Raw genomic sequence first — 22,762 nt, 5'->3', positions numbered from 1 at the left:
GATCCTGCACTGCGTGAACTTGAAGCAGCACGAGCCGCAAGGGACCCAGGCTGGACGAGGCCCCATCTCACCTGCGCACGCTCGGACCGTCTTTGGTTTGGTTCCTTAATCTCTTAGCTCTTGTGGTAGCTCCTTTGCTGTGTGACTTTGTATTGTGCTTTGCTTTATGTGACGGGTATGAAGCCAAGTTAAATGTGTAGTGAAATGTCATTGAGTTTGGAAGCCTGAACCTGCTTTAACCTTGCTTTATGATTAAATAAAGCTGACATTGTGCAGAGACACAACCCGTACTGGCCTTTCTGTCATGCTGGTGACAGTACGCACCCTGCCCCAACAGGCAGAGACATCCTTAACCCCAGGAGTGAGAAATTTAGAGCCCAGAAGTCTCTACAGGCATCCCTTGTTACTTGGCACTAATCAGCTACCCCAGCCCACGTTCTAGTTAGAATCCCTTACTAATTGGGGCATCTGGGTGGCTCAGTCGGTTAAGGGTCTGCCTTCCGCTCAGGTCATGATCCCAGGGTCCTGGGATCGCGCTCCGCATAGGGCTTCCTGCTCTGCTGGGAGCCTGCTTCTTCCTCTCCCAGTCCCCCTGCTTGTGTCCTCTCTCTCGCTGGCTGTCTCTCGCTCTGTCAAATAAATTAAAAAAAAAAAAAAAGAATCCCTTACTAATTGAGCCATCCTGTCTATTCATTAAAGATTTTTGTCTCTTTGCCTAAAAAGTATAAAAACTGTCTGCCTTCGTCATTTATTTAGGTCTCACTTTCATTATTGGGCTTCCGTGAGCACATAATAAAACTGATTTTTTTTTTCTCCTGTTAATCTATCTCATGTCAATTTAATTCTTAGTCCAGCTGGAACACTTTGGTCGATAGAAAAGAATTTTTCCTTCTTTTCACTAATATGAGTTTTTTAGAAGAGCATAAATTATGGAGAACTAGCTACAATAATATATGCATTTATATCAAAAGACACGTTTTTTTTTTTTCCCTGAAGGTGGGGTTACTTTCTTCTTCCTGTCTTTGTTATCTAATTTAAAACAATACTGTACAAGATTGCTTTTTAATCAGTTAGAATATAAAGTTATTTCCAAGTTGAAAAAGTTCACATCCTACATTCAGGATGAGGAAAACCAAATGAAATTAGTTATAAAAATATATAAACAAAGCAGGAGAATTTTTTCTTCCAGCAACCATAAATGTGGATTTTTGATGAGCAAGAACTTAGCAGAATGATACACTAGGAAGGCAAATGAAATAAAATGTGTCACGAATCTCAAGAATCCCATGTAATTTACAAATTATGCATGGACGTTTATGAACCCTTAGGAAAGAATGAAAATTCATTATTTATGGCTTCAAAATATGAATCTCATGACTAGTCCTGGGATGAATATAACTGCGACATCATCCTTTACATGAAAAACAAAAATCTGAAAATCTTTGCATATTACATGTATGGATATTACAGATCGAAAAATAACTTTACTATTCATTACTTGAATTCAATATTTAATGCCAGTGTAGGTATTAAAGAGGCCTGGTTTAGCTGGGAGAACTTTTTGTAGTGAAATATCATAAATGGGAACACTCAGTGTGGGGTGGAGTTAGAGCAGGTGGGGAGGAGTGGGCGAGAAGCTGTCAGGTGAGGGCCAGGGAGGGAAAGAGCACTTAGGGAGCTGGGATTCAGGCCGTTTGGAGGAGGGGCAAGGCTGATGGAGACAGCTGTGTCCCTGGGGCCCTGATGTAATGACTTCCCTCAAGAGCTCTCATGAAAGAGAATAAACAGCCCAGTGCCTCAGTCCCAACACGCTGAATGTCATCTCCAATCTCAGTAAGAGCTGGTGAGTGAATTAGACATGTGTGTAGAGGGGCAGGTGCCAGGATCAAGGTAAAGATTAGGCTGGTGCCACATCCCAGGAAGGCCAGAGGGGACAGGACTTTTGTGCACAAGAATGGTAAAGACCAGCGATACCAATGGTTGGTTACAGCAGAAGTGGAGGGGGTGGTGTGGGAAGGGTGGTTGAGAGTCCATGGGCAGCTGAGGTTAATGAAGTTTGCTCAAGAAAGAAGTAACCTAATACGTGGCAAGTGCTCTAATGATTAGGTGGGACATGAGAAAACAGAAAAGATATTGACTTACTTCAAACCCTTCTTGGCAAACATGACAAGAGTCCAGAGAATGACTGGAATCTCTGCTGGGCTTCCCAAAGCTGGGCATGGGAAGCAGCCCGGGACGTCTCAGGCAGATATGAGGAGGGAACTACAGGGCAGGGGCATTGAATGGGCCGTTGAGGATGTGTCAGACCAAAGTCATCTTAATTTGGTCAGGAGACCAGTTGAACAGGCAAATCCTCAACCTCTGAGCTCCCTGCCTTCTCTCACTGGCGCCTATTAATAAAATGTCTTCAGGACGCCTGGGTGGCTCAGTCACTTAAGCGACTGACTCTTGATCTCAGTTCAGGTCTTGATCTCCGGGTTGTGAGTTCTAGCCCTGCACTGGGCTCCACCCTGGGTGTGGAGCCAACTTAAAGGAAGAAAAAGTTCAAAAAATAAAAAATTTTTCTGCTACTCCCTTCCCCCAAACATCTGGCCCTCACCAGCTTCTGTAATCTGCCCCCTCTCCAGCCCTGCCTTTGCTTGTGTCTTCTGTGGCCTCTTCCTTCTTGCCATTTTCTTCTTTCCTTTCCCAGTCAGGTCTGTGGGGCACACACCTGCCCTCACCTCCCTCTGATGCCATCCCACTGGTTATCCTGCAGATCAGCTCCCTCACTGGAGAAAACGTCCTCACAGAGCAGCCATATGCTCTTTAGGAGACAGTGCCCTGCCCTAGGCCAGCTGAATGGACTCCTTTGACTGGTGACTGATGGCAGAACAATTTCTCCCAGCACTTGGAGGATAGAAATTGGAGTTGATTTTTTTTCCCCAGAAAGAAAAATCAGGGGCACCAAGAGGATAATGGAATGGAAGAAATAATGTTCATGAGTGTAAGATACACCTTAGCTACTAAGCTAGATGTTTTTAAATATTCCGTCACTAGGAGTATTAGCATTTATCTTCAATTCTTCAACCTATCTGCTTACAAATGTGATTTCCTGTCAAACCAGGAGGGCAGAACTCAGGCAAATTCCCATTTCTTCTATTTCCCCAGTTTATAATATGGTGCCTGAAAAACAGTTACTGCTTCCTGAATGACCAAGTGAATGAATGGATGAATGAATGTATACTAAGAACGAGTTGATAAAATTTCCACCTGCAGAAACCCCCCCCCCCAAATATCGTGCACATCCCTTTCCAGCAATAATGCCTTATTTTCCAAATTCAGTCATTTCTAAACTTAGTTTCCTAAGGTGTGAGCATGAGCAGTGCCTCATTCAGGTACACGGACTCCGTCAACGTTACTTCTAAAAGGTCTGTTGACCCTCTCTGCAAGTGAGCCCATAATGTGGTGAAGTCAGAGAGATTTCAGATCTCATGTCCATCAGTTAGGCCAGATCTGCCTGAACAAACACCACCCTGCTCTCTTCAGTATTCCCTATGCACAGCTACCTGGAGCTGAATAAACACTGTTCAGTGAACTTGCTGTACTTTCATTTGAAAACCCACATTTTCTTCTCTTGCTTCCCTCCCTTTTCATTCTTTTCCTTATCATGAACTACCTACTACAAAGTCAAGTTCAAGAAATATCTGTTACAGCCTTTCCAGATACATATAATGATTTCCTTTGTATATTCATAATCCTCTGTTTGTAGGAGAAATACATACAATAATGTGTTTTACTTGATTAGCTGGGGCCATCTACATATATGTCAAATTAGACTATCACTCGTTGAGGTAGAGAATATGTCCTTTGACTTTTTATGTTTCTTATTGTTTGCGTGTTCACAGAAGATGGAGAGTGTGAGGTATGCCAAATGATCCTAGTGTCTTCACAAAGAAGATTGCAGGAAAATTTGTATTTTCAGCTCTGTCTATAAATTGAAGGTGATGTCTCTGGTAGTCTCCACAGGTGTGATTTCCTTAAACCACACTGGTGTCAGCCACACCGTCTTCTACTTCCTGGGCATCCCCGGGCTAGAAGACCAGCACGTGTGGATTTCCATCCCCTTCTGCATTTCCTATGTCATCGCCCTGCTTGGGAACAGCCTGCTCGTGGGCATTATCCTCACCAAGCGCAGCCTCCGTGAACCCATGTACATCTTCCTCTGCATGCTGGCCGCGGCAGACGTTGTCCTCTCCACCTGCACAGTACCTCAGGCCTTGGCCATCTTCTGGTTCCGTGCTGGGGAGATCTCCCTGGATTGCTGCATCACTCAGTTCTTCCTCATCCACTGCACCTTCATCTCTGAGTCGGGGGTCTTGCTGGTGATGGCGTTTGACCGCTACGTTGCCATATGCTACCCACTGAGATACACCACTATTCTTACACGTGCTCTGATCGGGAAAATCGGTGCGACCATCTTCCTGAGAAGTTATTGCACGATTTTCCCCATAATATTTCTTTTGAAAAGATTGACTTTCTGCCAAAATAATATTATCCCACACACCTATTGCGAACACATTGGTTTGGCCAAATATGCTTGTAACGACATTCGTGTGAACATCTGGTATGGACTTTTTGTCATCATGTCGACAGTGGTCTTAGACGTCCTGTTAATTTTTGTTTCCTATGTGCTGATTCTCCGTGCTGTCTTCCACATGCCTTCCCGAGAGGCTCGCCACAAAGCTCTTAACACATGTGGCTCCCATGTCTGCATCATCATCCTCTTTTATGGGCCTGCGATCTTTACAACCCTTACTCAGCGGTTTGGACGCCACATTCCGCCTCATATCCACATCTTATTGGCTAATGTCTGCATTCTGGTTCCACCTATGATGAATCCCGTTATTTATGGGATTAAGACCAAGCAAATCCGAGAGGAGGTGGCTCACGTATTTTTTCCAAAGCAGAAATAACCTTGGCAGAGGAATATAGCATTTTCAGCATCTCTAGTTATCGATGACGTGGTCTGTGGAAGCAGTGGGTGAAAACACTAGTGGTAAGCTCAATCTCTAGGACATAGCTCAGTGAACTCTATTTCTGAAGCATGTTCACCAGGAAGGTGACAGAGACTTGCATCTTCTACTGTCAAAGCAACAAGAGAGCAGTGCCATGTTTGACTGAGCCGGCTACCTCCTGAACAGAGCCTGTGGCTGGATATGTGAATTTCCACAGTCATGTGTCCTCCAGGTCAATAGCCTAATTTTTGGTAATGGATGAAATTGTAGGGAAGGAAAAATTCTTTCTCTATCCTTCATGGTGTTCAAGCTGGACAAGAATTATACTGACGTGACACAGGTTAACATGAGAAAAAAATCAAAGGTTTATTATGTGCACACAGAAGCCCAATAATGAAATCGAGACCTAAAGAAATGACTGAGGCAGACAGTTTTTATACTTTTTAGACAAAGAGACAATAAATTTGTGAGGAATTGACAGGATAAAGAAAACAGGTGTTTGGGAGCTTAAATTAGTAAGGGATTCTTTTTTTTTTTTTAAAGATTTTATTTATTTATTTGACAGAGATAGAAACAGCCAGCGAGAGAGGGAACACAAGCAGGGGGAGTGGGAGAGGAAGAAGCAGGCTCACAGCAGAGGAGCCCGATGTGGGGCTCGATCCCATAACGCCGGGATCATGCCCTGAGCCGAAGGCAGACGCTTAACCGCTGTGCCACCCAGGCACCCCATTAGTAAGGAATTCTAAGCAGAATTTATTCCGAGGTAGTAGATTAGAAAAAAAACAACAAGGTTTGTTTCTATGGTTTTCCCAACTTTCAAGTCCCTATCTCTGGTGATAAGGTTGTCTTTTTACTTGGTACAGGGAGGGTATTCTTCATGTGGGAGCTTTGTCTTCTGCTTTCAGGGGGACCGTATGGGTCTGAGAGTTCTTGCATCAACTGTTTCTTAAATAGCTTTTATTGAAAATAATTAATGTACCAAAGTGGCCCTTTGTGAGGCAGCCTGCTCTTGGCTGCTATGAACTGAGAGCAGTGAGTGCTCTGGTCTTGGAAGTTGTAAAATAATTCCTCACTGAGTTTCTCATCCTCTGAGATATCTTGTGATATCCCTGGACAATCACATACAAAGGGCACAATATTTTGGTTATGCAGGATGGATAACTTCTGGAGATCTTATGGACAGCATGGTGACTATAGTTAATAATACTTTATTACATATTTAAAATTTGCTAAGAGATTTGATCTTAAGTGTTCTCACCCCCTCACACAAATTGCAACTACGAAAGGTAATGAATATGTTAATTAGCTTGATTTTGGTAATCATTTCACAATGTATAAATATATAAAAATGTCACATTGTGTACCTTAAATATATACAATTTTTATTTGTCAATTACACTTTAATAAAGCAGGAAAAAAGTCACCTAAAATACAACAATTAGCTTTGTTAATAATTTGATATGTATGTGTCCATATTTTTCTTTATGTATCTTTATGTGTTTGTGTAAAAATAATAAAAATATATAAACATATTTCTAGATATAGATGGACATATATGTAGTTGTACCTTGAGAAAAAGTGGAATTTTTTTGATGTTCTTTTTTAAAAAACTCAGTTAGTTAGCATATAGCATATCATTAGTTTCAAAGGTAGAGTTTGGTGATTCATCAGTTGCATGTAACACCCAGCGTTCATTACATCAAGCGCCCTCCTTAATGCCCATCACCCAGTTACCGCATCCCCCTCCCCCTCCCCTCCTGCAACCCTCAGTTTCTTTCCTATAGTTAAGAATCTCTTAGGGTTTATCCCTCTCTCTGATTTTTCCTTCCCTTCGTCCATGATCCTCTGTTTTGTTTCTTAAGTTCTACATATGAGTGAAATCATATGATAACGATCTTTCTCTGACTGACTTATTTCTCTTAGCATAATACCCTCTAGTTTCATCCATGTCGCTACTAATGGCAAGATTTTATTTTTGTGATGGCTGAGTGATATTCCATTGTATGTATATACCACCTCTCTTGATCCATTCATCCGTCGATGGACATCTGGACTCTTTCCATAGTTTGGCTGTTGTGGACATCGCTGCTATAAACACTGGGGTACAGGTGCCCCTTCAGATCACTACATTTGTATCTTTGGGGTAAATACCCAGTAGTGCAATTGCTGGGTCATAAGGTAGCTCTATTTTCAACTTTTTGAGGAACCTTCATACTGTTTTCCAGAGTGGCTACACCAGCTTGCATTCCCACCAGCAGTGTAAGAGGGTTCCCCCATAGCCAAACTACGGAAAGAGCCCAGATGTCCTTCGGCTGTCGAATGGATAAGGAAGATGTCGTATATATACAATGAAATATTACTTAGCCAACAAAAAAACGAAGTCTTGCCATTTGCAACGACGTGGTTGGAGCTAGAGGATATTATACTAAGTGTAATAAGTTAATCAGAGAAAGACAATTATTGTATGATTTCACTCATATGTGGAATTTAAGAAACAAAACAGAGGATCATAAGGGAATGGTGGGAAAAATGAAACTATGAAATCAGAGGAGACAATTAGACTCTTAATCATAGGAAAGAAAGTGAGGGCTGCTGGAGGGGAGGGTGGTCAGGGGATGGTGTAACATGGTGATGGACATTAAGGAGGGCACGTGATGTAATGAGCACTGGGCGTTCTATTAGACTGATGAATTGTTGAACTCTACCCCTGAAACTAGTAATACACTCTATGTTAATAAATTGAATTTAAATAAAAAAAACTGCAATGAGATATCACCTCACACCTCTCAGAATGGCTACAATTAACAACACAAGAAACCACAGGTGTTGGTGAGGATGCAGAGAAAGGGGAACCTTCTTAAACTGTTGGTGGGAATGCAAGCTGGTGTAGCCACCGTGGAAAACAGTATGGAGTTTCCTCAAAAAAGTTAAAAAGTTAAAAAGAGAAGTCTCCTATGATCCAGCAATGCACTACTAGGTATTTACCTAAGGAATGCAAACATACTAATTCTAAGGGATATATGCACCCTGATGTTTATAGCCGCAGTATCAACAGTAGCCAAATTATGGAAAGAGCCCAAATGTCCATTGACTGATGGATGAAGAGGATGTGGGATACATATATATACATATATACACACACACATATATATGTATATATATATTGCATATTACTCTGTTATAAAAAAGAATGAACTCTTGCCATTTACAATGATGTGGACAGAGGTAGAGAGGATTATGCTAAGTGAAATAAGTCAGTCAGAGAAAGACAAATACACTATGACTTCACTCATATATGGAATTTAAGAAACAAGATAAATGAACATGGGGGAAAAAAAGAGAAGAAAACCAAGAAACAGACTCTTACCTATAGAGAACAAACTGATGGTTACCAGAAGGGAGGCAGGTGGGGAGGATGGGTGAGACAGGTGATGGGGATTAAGGAGGGGCTCTTGTTGTGATGAGCACCCGGTGTTGTATGGATGTGTTGAATGACTACATTGCACACCTGAAACTAATGTTGCACCATATGTTAACTAACTGGAATTTAAATAAAAACTTAAAAAAAGCAGAAAAAAATAAAATCACTGTCAATTTTCTGCCTCACAACGATGGCCAGGCCCATATATATATGTGTGAAGTGCTGGTGGTAAGGAGGTGAGTGCTTTTTCTCCTGGTAGTGTTTTCCTATTGATTCAATGTCCTTTAAGATAAGTTCCTCAGCTGACAGTGGGTAGTCAGGGTCATGATTTGGGAAGGGTGGGAAGGATCATTTGAGATTGTAGTTACGAGTAATGCGAACAAACACTTGAGGTCTTCTTCTGAAGATGGAAATGTTTTGCCCAGTTGGTATTATTTTTGCCATAAAATCCATCTGGAAGAAATTTAGAAAAAGTTGATCATCGACTTCTGGTCTGTTTGGGCAAGGTAAGGAATATGACAGGGAGAGAGGTGTAAAATGCTGTGGGTGCTGAAAGGGAGTGATCACAGTGTTGGATTACAAAACCTACGTGTACGAGGGGAGATGAAGAAAAGGAATGGGACTTAGAGTCAATGGACTGTGGAATGATGGTTGGTTTAACAGCACCTAGAGTTCAAAAGAAATAAATTAAGAAGATTGAAAAGTTGGAACTTTAAGATTGGGGAATGGGCTGTTTCCAATTGTGATCTAGTGGCAGAGTTCTGGATGTTACCACAGAAGTTGGGGTCTTTGGTAGTGTGTAGACCAAGGCAGTTGGGGAAGAGTCCAAACACTGAACATTGCAGGTGTTGGAGAGGTAAACTCTGTAGTTGCTGCAGTTGCTAAGAAAGATGGTGGTAGTTGGGGGTAAGGACGCCTGTGTGTCTGGAGCTAAAACCATCATTAGAAATCATGGAGTGAGAAGAGTGGGTCTCGATCAGGTGTTAGGTAAATATGGTGGGAGAACGGTTTCCAGGTGGCATGAACAGCACTAGTGTTGGTGTTTTTCCTGAAGGGTGGGGAGATTATGATTGGGAGTTGTAATCGTGACTCTCAACATCTGTGCTCGACTATGAGGTGTGGGTATGAAGATTTGGATTCACTATGTTGGAGATACTACAGTGGTTTCTTGAGTAAGCAGCCCAGTTTTAGTCAAGATGAGGGGCAAATGGAACGTTCACAAGTTGTTGAAGATAAAAAACAACAGCATTTGGATGCAGATTGCTAAGAGACTGGAATATAAATGTAACTACAGAAGTTAGGCCGGGAAGGAGGGCCTTGTGACTGAAAGTGGGCACATGGACATCGATAAAGGTGTGTCTGACACATTTTTATCTTGACCTGGGTGACGTTTGCCCTATGATAAATAATTCATTAAGCAATTCATTTCTTTTGTTTTCTGGATTTGTGTTTCTTTTTTAAACAACGAAACCTCCCCAAATGAGAGAAATCCTTTAGCGTCTAAGAGGCAACAACCTAACATTACAGTATGTCAATAACTTTATTTTTAATTATTTTGTATCCCTCACGTTCCATCCAATCTCCCCTGAAGTTCCTTGATTGTGTAATCACCTTCGGACTGTTTTTGCTTTCACTTCACTCTCGACCCAGTGAGCGGAGGACATAATACTTCAGCCTCATTCCATTGGTCTAAGGAAGTCATGAGGCCATCACAAATGCAAGGGACCAGGTAATAGACGGTCCTTCATGGTGGGGGAATTGGCTTGTTTGTGTGGCAGATTGAAGAATTATTGGCTGCTGCTTCTGCAGATGGTCAGCCACACTTGACGTCCTATCAGACCGACAAATACTCAGAAGCTTGACATATGCTGTACTGGCAAGGCTGTGAGAAAAAGTTGCTTCCATACATTGGTGGCAGGAACGAAAATAGGCTAGTCTCTGAGAAGGGAATCTTTCAGGGTACAACCAAACTGCAAAAGCATTTACCCTTCAAGCAAGGTCACTTACTTCTAGACATAGACCGTAAGATCTAGCAAGAATTATCCAACTGAAGCAGAGAGAGAAAAAGAATATAAAAAAACAGACCCTCAGGTGTTGGTGTAACAAGGTCAAAATATGTGTTGTTGGGTTTCAAAATGAAATAAGAGAATAGGACAGAAAAATGTTTCCTAAGAAATCCTTGCTGAATATATCCAAGTGTGGTAAATATAATGAGCTCACTGAGATTCCAGAATTGTAGTGAACTTCAAGGGGGATAACAACAGAGAAAGCTCTGCCTAGGCCCAACCCAATCGAACTGAAAATTAAGATAAAGTGAAAAATCTTGAACGCAGCCAAAGGAGTCAATCAAAGGAAATAGAAACATGGCTAAGGTCATTAAGACTCACGTGCCTTTACTAATGGTGAGCTTGTGCGTTGAGATAGCCTCGGACAACAGAGTTGAACATTAGATTCATGCCTGGAATTTGAAACTCATGAAAGTTTCACGTAATCCTTCTTATGAAGAGTAAAACGTTAAAAACTGTGAGTCCATCTTAATTGTAAGCATTTATATTACAATTGCAATAAGATGGGCATGTAGCAAGGCTGGCTTAGGTGGCACATAGTTTCTGTATCCTAGCATCTGTAGAGAAACAAGAGAGAAATGGAGCAGGAAGAAGTGAAGGGGGTGGGCAATGGTCTTAGAGAACCAGCCCAGCTGGGATGAGGGCGAGGCTGGTGGAGACGGCCCTGTCCCTGGGGCCTGGCATAGTGCTCCCTTAAGGGCTCTCATAACAGAGGATAAACAGCCCAATTGCTGTCCTCATGTCTGTTCCTGAAGACTCAGTCTAAGGCAGTTGAGTGTATGTCTCTCTGGGAGTAGAAAGGTTCCTGGGTCGAGGTAAGGACTGGGCTGGTGTTATGTCCCAGACAGGCCAGAGGTGACAGGACTCTTGGAGGCTATTCATGTATGTGGACATAGGATGGTAGAACCGGGGGCACCAATCTGGTTGGTCATGGCCACTGTGGAGAGGGAGGTCTGGGAAGGCGGGTGATGGTTCGTCATGACCGCTGTGGAGAGGGAGGTCTGGGAAGGCGGGTGATGGTTGGTCATGGCTGCTGTGGAGAGGGAGGTCTGGGAAGGCGGGTGAGAGTACATGGGCTATCTGATGTTATTGAAAGCAAGTGGATAAAGAGATGCCATCCAAAAAGTAACAGGTGCCCTAGTAATTAGGCTGGGTATGAGAAAACAGAAAGATATTGACTAAGACTGCAGACACATCTTGGCAAATATGAGAAGAGCCCTGGGAAGGACTGGGACCTGTGCTGGGCTTCAGAAAGCAGGGTGTGGGAAGGGCTTTGCGGAGAGAGCCAGGCTATTTCGGGCAGATGTGAGCAGAAAGTGTGAGGGAGGGGTGTCCTAGAGGGGTCACGGAGGATGAACGTGTGTTAGAACGAGGTCATTCCAACAGGAGTCCCATTAAACAGGCAGATCTCCATCCCCTGAGCTCCCTGGTTTTGCTGTTTGGCTGAATCAATAAAAAACATTCCTGCTTCTCCTTTCCCCCAACCATCTGGCATCAGCAGCTTCTATGATCTTCCCTCATCTCCAGCCCCTGCCTGTGCTTTATTGTGTCTTCCCGGGCCTCTGCCTCCCAGCTACGTGCTCTATAGAGACATTTCCCTCCTTCAAGGCCAGCTGGACTCCCTTGAGTAACTAATGGTAAAACAGTTTCTCCCGTCAGCAGGAGGATGGTGAGAGGGGCTGATTGTCCTCTCCAGAAAGAAAAACAGCAGAGGCACCAAGAGCGGGAGTCAGGGGGTAGAAGATCCGATGTGAATGAGCATAAGCTATAACTTAGCTACTGAGATAGGTATTTTGAGATACTCTTCCTCAGAGGGGATAAACATTTGTCACCAATTCTCCAAAACTCCCTGTATAAATGTGATTCATTCTTAAACCATAAGCCCCTAGGTTCCTGGGAGGGTCTCAGTTTTTTATATCACCAGTTTGTACTATGATGCTTGAAAAATAGTTTAATGCTCAAAATATACTTGCCGAAGGACTAATGAATGAAAGTATACTGGCAAATATATGATAAAATCTCCACCTTCAACGAAATCTTCTAAATGTGCTGCTGCTGCTGCCTGCCCAGCAAAAATGCGCTTTCTCCTTTCCAATTTCAGTAGTTTTTAAACTTAGTTTCCTAAGGTGTGAACACAAGGGATGCCTCCCTCACCTTGGGCTCACAGGCCCTGTCAGTATTCCCCCTTAGAGGTCTCATGACTTTCTTTACAGGTGAGCAAATTATGCGATTAATTCTGAAATTTCAAATCTCATTTTTATCCATAATTGGTTTGTGACATTTGGCATGACGGAGTGTCGTTTACTTTTATTTTATTATTATTATTTTTTAACATAACTTTTATTTTGTTATATTAGTCACCATACAGTACATCCCCCGTTTTTGATGCAATGTTCCATGATTCATTATTTGCGTATAACACCCAGTGCACCATGCAATACGTGCCCTCCTTAAGACCCATCACCAGTCTATCCCAATCCCCCACCGCTCTCCCCTCTGAAGCCCTCAGTTTGTTTCCCAGAGTCCACAGTCTCTCATGGTTCATTCCCCCTTCTGTTTACCTCCCCCCTTCATTCTTCCCTTCCTTCTCCTACCGATCTTCCTATTTCTTATGTTTCATAAATGAGTGAAACCATATGATAATTGTCTTTCTCTGCGTTTACTTTTAGTGTGACATGGGGAAAATATCCAATTCCTGGAGTGGATATGCAATATCTACATGCAAAAAAATACGAAGGACTACATACGAAGTGCTTACTAAAATCTCTGGCATAAATAGATGTATAATAAATACTGGATTAATTCCTCTGTGACTGTATTACGTTCAGATCCATTCTCTTCCTAGAATACCACTAGCCATTTAGAATCCTGTGTCTTCAGCCAATTACTATTCCAATAAATGCCCATAAGTAACCTTCTAAAGTAGAGTAATTGTTCTAAACTCCTGGCTTCAAGACATCTATTGGCTGCTCCCTGTGTAAAGGATGGAGTCTAAGTGTGAAGTTGTGATCAAGGCTCTTCACCAGGGGCGCCTGGGTGGCTCAGTTGTTAAGCGTCTGCCTTCGGCTCAGGGCATGATCCCGGAGTTCTGGGATCGAGCCCCAGGTCAGGCTCTTCGGCTGGGAGCCTGCTTCTTCCTCTCTCACTCCCCCTGTTTGTGTTCCCTCTCTCGCTGGCTGCCTCTCTCTGTCAAATAAATAAAATCTTAAAAAAAAAAAAAAAAAGGCTCTTCACCAACAGGAAAATCTGCCTGTGCAGCCTCTCCCCTGCCCCTTTCAGTGTTTTCTGTCCATCAGCTACCCTGGGCTGGAAACGTCTCAAGAATGCAAACATTTTTCATGGTGATTCCCCTTTTCGTTCTTGACCTTATGTTGAATGACTCAATCGCAAATTCAAGCACCATCTTGTAACTGCCTTCGTGGCCCCCCCCGTTTTCCTTCTTGCATTCATAACCATCTGTTTATAGGGAAAGAACCTACAACAATATTTTTGGTTGTTGGAAACATGTATCTTTTAATTAAAGTGTCACTCACTGAGGGCAGAGAATATATTCTATTTACCTTTGTATGTGTCTTATTATTTGCATGTTCCAAGAAGACAGAGTGTAAGATATGCCAAAATCTCCTAGTGTCTTCACAAAGAATATGTCAAGAAAATCTGTGTTTTCTTCTGTCTGTGAATAGGAGATGAGGTCCTGGAAGGTCTCCCCAGGCATGACTGCATTAAACCACACGGCTGTCAGCCACACGGTCTTCCGCTTACTGGGCATCCCTGGGCTAGAAGACCAGCACAGGTGGATTTCCATCCCCTTCTTCATTTCCTATGTCATCACCCTGCTTGGGAACAGCCTGCTCGTGGGCATTATCCTCACCAAGCGCAGCCTCCGTGAACCCATGTACCTCTTCCTCTGCATGCTGGCCGCGGCAGATGTTGTCCTCTCCACCTGCATAGTTCCCCAGGCCTTGGCCATCTTCTGGTTCCGTGCTGGGGAGATCTCCCTGGATTGCTGCATCACTCAGGTTTTTTTCTACTCTTCCACCTTCATCTCTGAGTCGGGGGTCTTGCTGGTGATGGCGTTTGACCGCTACGTTGCCATATGCTACCCACTGAGATACACCACTATTCTTACACGTGCTCTGATCGGGAAAGCTGGGCTGACCATCTTCCTGAGAAGTTATTGTACAATTTTCCCCATAACATTTCTTTTGAAAAGATTGACTTTCTGCCAAAATAATATTATCCCACACACTTTTTGTGAACACATTGGTTTGGCCAAATATGCTTGTAACGACATTCGTGTGAACATCTGGTATGGACTTTTTGTCATCATGTCGACAGTGGTCTTAGATGTCCTGTTAATTTTTGTTTCCTATGTGCTGATTCTCCGTGCTGTCTTCCACATGCCTTCCCGAGAGGCTTGCCACAAAGCTCTTAACACATGTGGCTCCCATGTCTGCATCATCGTCCTCTTTTATGGGCCTGCGATCTTCACAAGTCTTACTCAGCGGTTTGGACGCCACATTCCACCTCATACCCACATCTTATTGGCTAATGTCTGCATTCTGGTTCCACCTATGGTGAATCCCATTATTTATGGCATTAAGACCAAGCAAATCTGGGAGCAGGCGGCTTATGTATTTTTTCCAAAGCAGAAATAACATTGGCAGAGAAGAAGATTTTCCAGGATCTCTAGCTATCAATGAAAGTGTAGTGAAATTAGTGCATGGCGTGGGTCGACTGAAACAGTAGGAAAAACTCAGTAAATTTAATTTCTGGAGGAAATTGATCATGGAGTTTGCAGGAGTTATATTTTCGATTGGCAAAATAACCTCAGAGAGCTTTGTCATGTCTGACTGGGCAAACTACCGTCTGCAAGAACCTGGACAACATGAATTTTTTTCCTGAAGTTCTGTCCTTTTAAACAATAGCCTGATTGTTGGAAATATACCAATAAGAACAGTACTCTCTTCTGGGAATTTGCTCAACTATTCCTCGCTGAGTTTTGCAATTCTGAGACATCTTGTGATATCTGGACAAAAAGATACAAACCTTCATTCCTGTATGTCCTTCATTTTGGCTAAATGACATTCTTAGAATCAGGGCTTCCTAGGCTTCACTGTTATTTCTAGTATAATTTATATCCTGCCATCACGTGTGCTTCTTATAGGAGAATGTAAATGAATTGCATGTTCCATATTTTACAGAATAATATCTGAGAAACCTGAGGCTGATTAGTCTTGTGTTGGGTTAAGACTCCTGTGGTTTCTGAGGGGTGGTGTGTGGCTGGGGAGAAGCTGAGGAAGGGGAACTCCCCCAAATCTTAGAATCAGGCCACGTTCTTCAATGATTCCTTCCTCAGTGGGGCATTCAGGGCCTTCGATGACCTGATTCCTGACCTTTATAGCAACACTTCCCATATCACCTTCCAAGAGGACCGAGTGTGAGACGCACCAGGCCATTAACGCCTCACCTTTCCAAGATGATGCCACGCTTTCCATGGCCCTGCTCTGCATTGGGATAACCTCCATCAGCTCGTGGAAAACTCCTATTCCTCCTTCCACACCCACTTCTCATCTCTTCCCCATGACTCTCTGCAACCACAGCTCCTCCCAGTGTGCTCTTTAGTTGATACTTCTCTGAGAGAAATAGCCTTTTTGCCATATTTCTCTCTCTTGCTGTATATACATACTATTGACCATACTGCATCTAAGATTCTATAACCTATTTTTCTTACTCGATAACACATTACTGGCATTGATCATTTCGAATATATGTAGACCTACACAATACATTTCTTTTTTTATAGCGAAATTATTAATTTGAATTATTATAATCAGATTTATAATCATCTGAATTATGACTATAACTTTTGAGAAGACCCATAAAGTATTCATGGCTTTGGTCTTTTTAAAAATTTTTTTATTTTAATGTTTTTTATTATATTATGTTAGTCACCATACAGTACATCCCTGGTTTCTGATGTAAAGTTCGATGATTAGAAAATGGGCAGAAGATATGTACACAATACATTTCTACATATCATTGTATTTCATTGCAGGGTTTTACCATAGTGATTTTCATCAAGCTGGCTTTTTCCTAAGCCATTTTTCTATGGCTTCATGATTGTTTCTTTACAAGTTTATGGCTCAATTTTACTTGTTTCCTAAGTGCACAGCCCATTTTATTTTCCAAATCAATTATTTTTAAGGGTCATATTTAATACAAGATGTGGAGTAAGACAATGTAAGACAATTGGAAAGTAACAAAAACATAAAGAATAACTTCAATCAGGTGAAAATGACTGATAACTTTTTTGGTGTAATGCCCTATATTCTTTGTTCCATGTGTATATATTTTCATATTTGATATGAAAATATGTACAAAATCTTGACTTTTACTCTATATGATACATTTAATCACTATATGATACATTTAATCATTAAAAACTTAAAATGATTATAATTTCTAATGTTTGCATAATATTCTGCAGTAATATTTTCAATATTATTGAGTGTTTAAGCTTTTCCCTATGTTAATATTATAAATAAGTCTCCTACGAACATCTTTTTCAGAAAGTTCTGAGTTTTCAACTTCTATTTTAATAATAGATTCCTCGAATTTGACCCCCCGATTTTAAAAAAATAATTTTTTATTCAGTGTTGTATTAGTTTCAGATGGACAATGTATGATTCAACAATTCTACACATTACTCAGTGCTCATCACGATAAGTGTCCTCTTAATCCCCATCACCTATTTCACCCATCCCCCCACCCACCTCCCCTCTGGCAACCCCTAGTTTGTTCTCTGTATTTAAGAGTCTGTCTTTTTGTTTGTTTTGTTTCTTAAATCCCACATATGAGTATTTGCCTTTCATCATATGGTATTTGTCTTTTTTGGATGGACTTATTTCACTTAGTGTTATACCTTCTAGATCCATCTATGTTGTTGCAAATGGCAAGATGTCCTTCTTTCTCATGGGTGAACAATCTCCCCGTGTGTGTGTGTGTGTGTATGTGTATGTGTGTGTATAGATTATCTGACATCGTCTTTATTCATTCATTCCAATGATCATTTAGGTTGTTTCCATATCTTGGCTACTGTGAGTGCACGGGCGTGCATGTATCTCTTTAATACCCTGTTTTCATTTCTTTTGGGTATACACCCAGAAATGGAATTGCTGGATCACATAGTAGATCTATTTTTAATTTTTTGAGAAACCTCCATGTTGTTTTCCATAGAGGCCGAACAAATATACATTCCCACCAATACTGTACAGTGCTCCCTTTTCTCCACGTCCTTGCCAACACTTGTTATCTCTTGTCTTTTTTTATAATAATTTTTTATTATGTTATGTTAGTCACAGTACAGTATATCCTCAGTTTTTGATGTAAAGTTCCATGATTCATTATTTGCATATAACACCCAGTGCACCATGCAATACGTGCCCTCCTTCCTACCCATCACCGGTCTATCCCATTCCCCCACTCCCCTCCCCTCTGAAGCCCTCAGTTTGTTTCCCAGAGTCCATAGTCTCTCATGGTTCATTCCCCCTTCTGTTTACCCCCACTTCATTCTTCCCTTCCTTCTCCTACCAATCTTCCTATTTCTTATGTTCCATAGATGAGAGAAATCATATGATAATTGTCTTTCTCTGCTTGACTTATTTCACTTAGCATAATCTCCTCCAGTCCCATCCATGCTGCTGCAAATGTTGTGTAATCGTTCTTTTTGATGGCCGAGTAATATTCCATTGTATATATGGACCACATCTTCTTAATCAGTCATCTGTTGAAGGGCATCTTGGCTCCTTCCACGATTTAGCTATTGTGGACAATGCTGCTATGAACACTGGGGTGCATATGGCCCTTCTCTTCACTATGTCTGTATGTTTGGGGCAAATACCCAGTAGTGCAATGGCTGGATCCTAGGGTAGCTCAATTTTTAACTTTTTAAGGGACCTCCACACTGTTTTCCAAAGTGGCTGTACCAACTTGCGTTCCCACCAGCAGTGTAAGAGGGATCCCCTTTCTCCACATCCTCTCCTTGATGACAGCCATTCTAACAGGTATGAGGTGGTTGCTTATGTGGTTTTGATTTGCATTTCTCTGACAGGTAGTGATTTGGGGCATCTTTTCATGAACCTGTTGGCCATTTGGATGTCTTCTTTCAAAAATGTCTATTTCCTCTGCTCATTTCTCAATTGGATTGTTGTTGTTATTGAGTTGTATTTCTTTCTTTTTTTTTTTAATGATTTTTTATTATATTATGTTAGTTACCATACAGTACATCCCTGGTTTCCGATGTAAAGTTCAATGATTCATTAGTTGCGTATAACACCCAGTGCACCATGCAATACATTGTATTTCTTTATATATTTTGGGTATTAACCCCTTTTCTGATATATGGCTTGCAAAACTTTTCTCCCATTCTGCAGGTTGCCTTTTCATTTTGCTAACTGCTTTTGTTGTGCAGAAGCTTTTATGACTGATATAACCACATATGTTCATTTTTTCTTTTGTTGTTTGTGCTTTTGGTGACTTATTCAGAAAACCATTGCCAAGACCAATGTCAAGGAGCTGCTTCCCTTTTTCTTCTAAGAGTTTTATGGTATCAAGTCAGATGTTTAAGTCTTCAATTCATTTTCAATTAATTTTTGTGAGTGGTTTAAGATAGTGATTTAATGTCACAGTTCTGCATGTTTTTACCCAGTTTACATTAGAAGTAACAGACATCTTCCTTAGTTAAGAATTTATTAAAGTAATCCACAGATGCAATGCAATCCCTATCAAAATTCCAATGGTGTTTTTCACAGAAATAGAACGAACAATCCTAAACTTTGTATGGAACCAGAAAAGACCCTAAATAGCCAAAAAAAAAAAAAATCTTGAGAAAGAATAAAGGTAGAGGCATCACAAGGCCTGATTTCAAACTTGAACATGCTATAGCAATCAAAACAGTATAGTATTCTCATGAAAACAGACGCATTGATGAATGGAACAGAATAGAGAGCCCAGAAAAAAACCCACACTTACATGGTCAGTTAATTCATGATAGAGGTGCCAAGAATATGCAACGGGGGAAAAGACAGTCTCTTCAATGAATGGTGTTGTATTATAAGAAACAACATAAACATATTATAAATTCGCCATCTGCTCAGAATAAAAACTCAGCAAGTTGAAATAGAAGGGAATTTCCTTAACCTGATAATTAGCATCTGTGTAAAATCAACCAATAACATCATATTGAAATGTGAAATTAAATGCTTTTCTCTCAAATCAGGGTTGGAGAGCGCTAATGATGTGACCCAGTTGAATGAGGCAGAAAGGGTGTTGTTGAAAGGACAGCTCTCTGTCCACACTCCCTGGAGGAATTGTTGTCCCCGAGGGCCTCGGGCAAATGCATAAATTCTGAGCTTCCTGGCTCCCATCACTCAGAATGCCACATTGGGACTCATCCCATGTTAGCCCTTGAGAATGCCATTTGAAGCAAGTGAGTGAAATTTTATTGCCGAGGGGTAAAACTTCAGGGGGAAGACCTGCTCCTGACTAGATGTTATGGGGCTTAAAATAGATTAAGAATGTTAGGACCTTTTTTTAGAGTGACATAGACCCAATTGGAGAGAATAGAGCAGTTGTGTCCTGGAGCCCTTTACACAGATTCACAAAATATGAAATTTGTGCAATTGTGTGTACTTCCTTGACTCCATTTTCAGTGACATGTTAGTAGCTTGAAATGGGCCATGGTGGGAATATACACATCATGGAAATTGGCAAACACTATAGTTAAGCTTTGTTTGTAAATATTTATTTGTACGTATGTATGCCTGTATGTATGTATTTACTGGGAAGTCAGGGTACCAGCACACCACAGGACCTGAGTCACCATTATGGAAAATCCCAGTAGAATGGAAAATGCTATCATGGAGGGGAGAATGAGGCAAGTCTGGGCTTGAGGGACTCTTTGACCCTGATTGTGCCAACAAGCCCTGACTTCCTAGAGGTAAATTGGCCCCAGATCTTGACTACTATAAATATTTAAGGTATTTATAAGAGCTTATGCATGACTTCACAGCCATCCAGTATTTGTCATTGGTTGTTTTATTAAATGTTTTGAGGATTTATGCTGTGTTTCACTGTGTTAGGTTCTGGAAGTGCACACAGGGAGAAGACACTGTTCAGACCACAGAAAGTTTCACAATCAATTGGGGAATCATTGCTAGGAATCAGATGTGCTCCTAGCTACAACATGGGTACCCCGATAGTAGCCTGTTGTGGAAGTAGGGAACGGAGTAACTTTAGGGGATATATGTCACGCAGGTGGTAAGAAGTGTCCCAGGTAGGGGTGACTCTCTCTGAAGAACAAAGCAGGAAGATTGAGATGACTTCTCTAAGATGCTGGAGGCATCTGGACCAAGGTTGTGAAAACCTTCATGAAGTATTTGAGAAGCTTCTTAGAATGACCTGACATTAGACAACCAACCACTCTCGCACACGCAAGTTCACCTGCGGACCAGACCTGAATCCCTGATTCTTCAGCTCTATTCTGTGCTTCCCATCAGAAAGATTCTCTTTGCTGCTCCTTTCGCCTGTTGACGTTACAGTGTCTTCAAGGGGAACTTCGGATATGCACCCATACTTTCAACTTCACAAATACAGAACGCTCCCCTTCTCTTTTCATATTAGTTTTGTTTTGTGCAACGAAGATATTAAGTTCATTTTCTTTAGTTGTATAAATATCTATCTGTTTTTGTGATTCAGATCTCATTTAGAGGACAAACTGTCTTTTTCATTCTTCTACATAACATAGCTCCTGCCATCCTCTGAATTGAATGGTTTAGAAAGGCACTAAAAGTGATGATGATATAAAAAAAATCTTTGAATGTAATCTGTATTTTCTTCTGTCTCTGCACACAGGTGGTGGAGTACCGGTGGTCTCCCCAGGCATGACCACCTTAAACCACACGGCTGTCAGCCACACGGTCTTCCGCTTACTGGGCATCCCTGGGCTAGAAGACCAGCACATGTGGATTTCCATCCCCTTCTTCATTTCCTATGTCATCACCCTGCTTGGGAACAGCCTGCTCGTCTGCATTATCCTCACCAAGCGCAGCCTCCGTGAACCCATGTACCTCTTCCTCTGCATGCTGGCCGCAGCAGACGTTGTCCTCTCCACCTGCACAGTACCTCAGGCCTTGGCCATCTTCTGGTTCCGTGCTGGGGAGATCTCCCTGGATCGCTGCATCACTCAGGTATTTTTTCTCTCTTCCACTTTTATCTCTGAGTCAGGGATCTTGCTGGTGATGGCGTTTGACCGCTACGTTGCCATACGCTACCCACTGAGATACACCACTATTCTTACACGTGCTCTGATTGGGAAAATTGGAGTGACCATCTTTCTGAGAAGTTATGGTACAGTTTTCCCCGTAATATTTCTTCTGAGAAGGTTGACTTTCTGCAGAAGTAACATCCTCCCAAACACAGCATGTAAGCACATTGTCTTGGCCCGTGCTTCCTGTAATGACATTCGAGTGAACGTCTGGTATGGGATTTTTGTCCTAGTGTTCACACTGGTCTTAGATAGTGTGCTAATTTTTATTTCCTATGTGTTGATTCTCCGTGCTGTCTTCCACATCCCATCCCGCGATGCTCGTCGCAAAGCTCTCAATACTTGTGGCTCCCACGTCTGTGTCATCATCCTCTTTTATGGACCTGGGATCTTCTCTGTCCTCACTCAGCGGTTTGGACATCACATCTCACTCCACATCCATGTCCTGCTGGCCAATGCCTACAGTCTGGCTCCACCTACGATGAATCCCATCATTTACGGAATCAGGACTAAACAGATCAGGGACCGGGTGGCTCATGTGTTGTTTACCATGCAGAAAGGAATGTGAGGATGGAAGCTAATGTTGCACTTTTCTCAGTAATTCTCTCCATGCATGAGGTGAACTTAAGCATCAGGATGTGGAAACGTACAGCTGAGAAACTAGTTAAATGACCCCCAGGTATTGGTGTCACTACAGCAATTACATCAGAACAATTTTGGTTCATGTTTCTTCTAATGCCTCTATCTAATGTCATTAGATAATCAGAGACTTTTGGTGCCTAGTTTTTTATTCATAGAGTGGAGAGCTAGATCACTTTACTTCTTGTCACGTAGACCTCTATAACCAAATACTGACCAATGGAATAATATAAACCAGAGACAGTAGCTCTTCCTGGAGAGTTGCTGAAATATCCTCTTCTGATATGTTTTCAGCTTTGAGTAGCTGTACGTG

At 41.8% G+C, this 22,762-nt stretch overlaps 3 protein-coding genes across 3 annotated transcripts; all 3 read left to right on the top strand.

Annotated features, from left to right (window-relative positions):
• The first annotated feature begins 3,986 nt into the window (after positions 1–3,986).
• LOC103678099 (olfactory receptor 52B4-like) lies at positions 3,987–4,955 on the top strand. The gene has a single exon (XM_008707405.1). The coding sequence runs from the start codon at positions 3,987–3,989 to the stop codon at positions 4,953–4,955; it is 969 nt and encodes a 322-aa protein (XP_008705627.1).
• An 8,965-nt stretch (positions 4,956–13,920) lies between these two features.
• LOC103678098 (olfactory receptor 52B4-like) lies at positions 13,921–15,218 on the top strand. Its single transcript, XM_008707403.2, has one exon. The coding sequence runs from the start codon at positions 14,171–14,173 to the stop codon at positions 15,140–15,142; it is 972 nt and encodes a 323-aa protein (XP_008705625.2). The 5' UTR covers positions 13,921–14,170; the 3' UTR covers positions 15,143–15,218.
• Positions 15,219–21,427: 6,209 nt separating this feature from the next.
• LOC103678097 (olfactory receptor 52B4-like) lies at positions 21,428–22,378 on the top strand. The gene has a single exon (XM_008707402.1). It carries the CDS (start codon positions 21,428–21,430, stop codon positions 22,376–22,378), a length of 951 nt encoding a protein of 316 aa, XP_008705624.1.
• Positions 22,379–22,762: the final 384 nt, after the last annotated feature.

Source organism: Ursus maritimus, unplaced genomic scaffold (genome assembly GCF_017311325.1).
Source record: "Ursus maritimus isolate PB19 unplaced genomic scaffold, ASM1731132v1 scaffold_16, whole genome shotgun sequence".
Taxonomy (NCBI): Eukaryota; Metazoa; Chordata; class Mammalia; order Carnivora; family Ursidae; genus Ursus; species Ursus maritimus.
Note: the sequence above shows the minus strand (reverse complement) of the source record. Positions and strands in the feature narration are given on the sequence as shown.